The sequence below is a fragment of the Kryptolebias marmoratus genome, linkage group LG3 (genome assembly GCF_001649575.2).
Source record: "Kryptolebias marmoratus isolate JLee-2015 linkage group LG3, ASM164957v2, whole genome shotgun sequence".
In the NCBI taxonomy this organism is placed as follows: domain Eukaryota; kingdom Metazoa; phylum Chordata; class Actinopteri; order Cyprinodontiformes; family Rivulidae; genus Kryptolebias; species Kryptolebias marmoratus.
The window spans coordinates 29,596,455-29,601,759 of NC_051432.1; the positions used below are offsets into that span (position 1 = coordinate 29,596,455).

General features: G+C 51.5%; 1 protein-coding gene across 1 annotated transcript in view; it reads right to left on the minus strand.

Moving 5' to 3' along the window:
• LOC108251392 (microtubule-associated tumor suppressor 1 homolog) overlaps positions 1-5,305 on the minus strand; it is a 32,097-nt gene that overhangs the window by 7,948 nt on the left and 18,844 nt on the right. The window contains exons 9-10 of the mRNA XM_037974955.1: positions 3,107-3,207; positions 2,620-2,913 (exon numbers count right to left, since the gene is read on the minus strand). Of these exons, the coding sequence (XP_037830883.1) occupies positions 2,620-2,913; positions 3,107-3,207 (395 nt within the window). The remainder of the gene's footprint in view (positions 1-2,619; positions 2,914-3,106; positions 3,208-5,305) is intronic.

The window sequence follows — 5,305 nt, forward strand, 5'->3', positions numbered from 1 at the left end:
TTCAGCAGGTTTCAGCAGTCATTCAGCAGGTTTCAGCAGTCATTCAGCAGGTTTCAGCAGGTTTCAGCAGGTTTCAGCAGTCATTCAGCAGGTTTCAGCAGTCATTCAGCAGGTTTCAGCAGGTTTAATTTATTTTAAGAATAAATGTTAAAAGTTTTCTTTACCTTTAAACTTTAAAGACGTTTTTACTCTTTAAGCCGCAGGTGAAGCTGAACTAACCCAACTAACCAGCTGTTAACCAGAACTTTAAGCAGCAACTAACTCAGAACCTGAGTTTGTTCCGTGAAGTTCTCCTGCGTTAAAGTTCAGCTTCACACCTGAACCCAAAACAAAAACACTGAACACGTGTTTCAGCCGGAACATCAACACCTCTGCCTCCCAGGAACCCAGGAACTGAGGGACTGAGGAACCCAGGAACCCAGGAACTGAGGGACTGAGGAACCCAGGAACCCAGGAACTGAGGGACTGAGGAACCCAGGAACCCAGGAACCCAGGAACCCAGGAACCGAGACTCTGAAAGTCTTCGAGGACCAGAAACAAGTCCAAAGACCTGAATCTGGACCTGATCAGGAAACTGAGGGGAAGTCAGACGGGTTCATGTTTGGTTTGACGTCTGCATCTCCTGCTGTGTTTACACAACAGCTCCACGGGCCGGGTTCTGCTCCGACCTGTCAGCTGAGCCTCCGGGTCCTCTTCCTTCAGTTCAGCTGTTAGCCCGGCCCACAGCGTGAGGCTCAGAACCATTCTGACCCGTCCGGTCTGCAGCAGAACCTTCTGACCCGTCCAGTCGGAGCTCCACCTGCTGACAAACATCCCGGCTCGGCTTACACTGACAGCCTGAAGGCAGAAGTCCTCCTGATCTGGAGCTGAAGACGGAACCGAGGAACCGGGGAACCGAGGAACCGAGGAACCGAGGAACCGAACCAACCTTTCTTTTCTTCCTGCGGCGGAGCTGGGGGGTTCTTCTGGGCTCCGACGAGCTTTTACTCTCCACGGAGCCCATGTCTCCCTGAACTGTGACTCAGAGACACTCAGCAGACAGCTGCTGTTGTTCCAGCTCCTCCTCCTCCTCCTCCTCCTCCTCCTGTACCTGTTCCTCCTCCCTGGAGGGGGAGGAGATCATGACATTCCTGCTCCGCCCTCCTCCTCCCGATCCGGGCGGTGGATCTGCATTCAGCTCATTCCTCTCTTTGAACTCACAGAACGTTTCCTGGTCGACTCAGAAAACAGCTAACAGATCCTGAAGAACCCGTCAGATCTGGGAGGTTCTGGTTCCGTCACAGAACCACATTCTTCATCTCCACCCAGCTCCTCGTCACGATGCGTTCACTGACCGCAGGAAACAAGAACTCCGCTGCTGTTCCTACAGAAAGGAGGAGCTCTGATTGTTTGTTTTTAATACAGAAGGAGTGTCCCCTGTCCCCTGTCCCCTGTCCCCTGTCCCCTGTCCCCTGTCCCAGCCCCGGGGGGACAGCAGCTGCATGAAGTCTTCATCTTTAAAACTCAGAGTCTGGATCAAACTTCAGGTTCAGATAAAAACCGTCTTTAAGTCCAGAAGGAGTTCAGTCAGACAGCAGCTGCAGGACAGAACCGTCCACACTCTGTGTGTCCACGGTGTGTGTCCACGGTGTGTGTCCACAGTGTGTGTCCACAGTGTGTGTCGATAACCACAGATAAACTCTGAGGCAACCTTCAGCTGCTGTTCACCGTTTCTCTGAGAAGCAGCAGGTCCGTTTGGACCGCGGGTCAAACCCAGAACCATCTCGTCTTCAGGGACAGAACCCGTCAGAACCCGAGCGGTTCCACGAAGCAGCTGACCCCAGCAGACCGCTACGCCCCGAGAAAGAACAAACTGACGGGAGGAAATGTTTCCACATCCTGCTGCGGCTCTCAGCCAATCAGAAGCCTCCCACCTGACAGACCGGTCTGCTGCAGGACAAACTCACCTGAGCTGTTTGTCAAACATTATGCAAATATCAGAACTCACTCAGGCTGAGGACAGTCATCTCAGGAGCCTGTCAAACAGAAGGACGAGGACCTCCAAGTCCACCTGTCCCTCCATGAGAAGACTCTGTGTCCACAGCAGGGGGACACAGAGTCTCTCACAGAGGTTTCATCTTTGTTTCAGTGGAGACGGAGATGGAAGAAACGTCTCTGCTGACTTTATTTCTCCAAACTAAGAGCCGTTCACCGTTTCTAAATGGCTGCAATGTCCCTTTAAAGTGTGAAGACCAGACCAGGTTCTCAGCTCCTGCCAGAGACTTCTGAGGTTTGTCCCAAACGTGGTGGTGTTTTATTCAGGTACCAGAACCGAAGACAGGCAGGAGAACCGCCGACTTTCAGAGATCTAAACTATCAGGACACGTTCATCCTGTCCCCCAGCAGCAGATCGTCTCTGGGTGAGGACACATGTCTCCCTCAGCGCCTGATGCTGTAATTACAGGCTGCTCCGAGCCGGAGGGAAGGGAGGACAGCAGAACCGCCACCACCCGCCACCACCCGCCACCACCCGCAGTTCTGCAGACCTTCTTTCAGTGTTTTTTGTTTTTGTCAGATTGTCTCTCAGTTCTGGTACCGGAGCGTTTGGTTGAAGAACCGGACGGAACCGGTGTGGAGTACCTCAGTGAAGAGATGCTGGACCACCGTAGCCAGAGCCTCCACCTTCCGGTTCCCCTGGACCAGCAGCTTCCTCAGCTGCACGATGGCCTGGTTCTCCTTGTTCTGGTTCTGTTTGGTTCCCTCCGGCGCCGCGGCCCTGCCTGATCCGGGCCGGGATGCGTTCTGAGGGCGGAGCCCCGTTCTAGGGCTGGAGCGTGACCCGGTTCTGGCTTTGAACCCAGATCCGGCAGCATCGTGGGCCGGAGCTGGGAGCGCTGGTGTCACTGGGCTGCTGGTGTTCAGACCCTCTGGAACCTGATGAAAACAGACAGAACCGTTCTGTTGGATCAGAACCGCACATAGAACATATCTGAAGCCAAAAGTGAAAAATTAGCCAAAAGTGAAAAATTACAGAAAATTCAGATTATTTTTAACCCTTTCCTTCCATCAGGTTCTGCTCGGTCCTGATCCTGAAGAAGTTCTGGATCAGGACCGAACCAGGACGTACCGGTTCTGCCGTCTGAAGCTGCAGGTTCTGCTGGGTTCCTGTGGTGCTCTGGGAGCCGGTCCCGGTCCTTGGCGCCGCCTCTCTGGGTTTGTTTTTGTCCACTGGAAGAGAGCGGCGAGCCGTGAGCCTCCGAGCTGCAGGAGCAACATTCAGCATGACGCCGCCGAACCGAACCGAGCCGAACCGAGCCGAACCGAGCCAGAACCATCGGTTCCGCTAAAACACACCCTTCAGAGCGGCGCCCACAGATGCATCATGGGAAGTGAGGGAGTAATGGACTCACAGTTGGACCCTGGCGGACATTAGTGTCCATTAGGAGCAGGGAAAGCAATTAGAGGTCAGAGCTGCTGCGGCTGTTTAGGCTCCGTCAGACTGAACTGAGATCAGATTATTGATCAGATGAGATTAACTGATATCTGATCAGCGTATCGATGAACCCGTCGGCATCAGAACCATCAGCTTTAAATGTTTACAGCTGTGAGAAACAAACACATGACTGCATATTAATTATTTATAAATAATCCTAAAATGTTCTTTTAACTCAGTCAGACCTGAACAGGTTTCACTGGATCCACTTCAGGTTCTGCTGAACAGAACCATGTGACAGCGCCCCCTGCTGGCAGAACAACACCAACAGGAGGAGAAGTGAGGCTGATGGGTTCCTGACGTTTATCAGAGGAGAGAACAGTGTTCTCCTCCGTTCTTTAAGAACCTCCACAGGACTGAAGGTTCCAGAAGAAGAACAGTCCTCACCTGCTCAGCTCGGCCGTTAAAGAACATTAAACTAAAACTAAACACAGATCTTCTGACAGGTTTTCATTCAGAAACTGATCATCAGCTGTTCCTCTAGGCCTGACCTGAGTGTGTGATGCTGAGTGCAGGTGAGGGTTTGTACCTGGAGTTCTGCAGGCAGAGAGGCGGAGCTGCTGAGCCCAGACTGAAGAGAAACAGACGGTTAGCATCACAGCCTCACAGCAGACACACTTCCTGCTGCTTCAGGCTGCCTGAACACCTGCACGGGTTCAGGTTAAAGGTGCACGGAGGTGATTCGGCAGCAGCCTGAAGGCTCAGCAGGAGAGCTGGAGGGGTTAAAGGTCGGGTGGAGGAGGAGTGGGAAACGTTCTGTTGGAGAATCCTTCTTTTCTTTCTGTATGTTAGTTCTAATTAAATTAAACACCTGAACATTTTCTGTTCCAGCAGATCGTCTCCAACCCAAAAGGCTGAAATCTGATTATTACCACGTTATTGAACGCACCGCTGAGCAGCATCAGCTGATAATCAGATTACAGCGTGTCGTTAGTCCGTTTAATGAGATCTGTCATTAACTTCTCCCAGATCCTCCAGAAAGAAACCAAACAGAAGCAGAAAGCTGTGAGATTACTGCAGACAGATTAGACCCCACACACACACACACACACATACACACACACACGCTCATCCAGATTAGCGCTGGATGTGTGTTTACAGGACAGATAAAGTGTGGCAGCAGAGCAGGGTTACACAGAAACACTACAGCTGTTAGAGTTCAAAGTTCAAATCAGCAGAAGCTAAAAGCTAAGATTTTCAGAATAAAAGCTGAACGTTGTAATTAGTAGAATAATAGCTCAAACCTGAAACCAGACAAGCACGACTGAAAGCATCGGCTTCCACACACGCCTGTTACCATGGAAACAGGCGCAGAGCGCTCGGCACACACACGTTCGCTCCGTGACCCGTTTGCATCCAGCGTGGTTTCCTAGCAACAACTTCCTTTTCCTCCGGCGTGACGACAGAAGTAAAAATGTGACAAACGATAAAACTGAACGTCTCAGAGTTCAAGATTTATTTTATTCACCACAAACAAACCCCCACATGACGACTAACGTCACCCTGATGAGCCGAGAAACGTTCTCTCAGCTCCAACAGGACCGGGTCCAAACAAGACCGGGTCCAAACAGGACCAGGTTTAGAGCTGCAGTCAGTGATCTGTCATTTATAATCTTGACTAAATTAAAAATCTTTTTATCTCCACAAAGAACGTCTCCATCTTGTTCTCCAGTTATTGGAGAAAATCAGAAACACATCAGCCTCGGCTGACCCTCTGCAGCCTGATTGGCCAGCCTCAAAGCTCTGCAGCCTGATTGGTCAGCCTCGGCTGACCCTCTGCAGCCTGATTGGCCAGCCTCAAAGCTCTGCAGCCTGATTGGTCAGCCTCAGCTG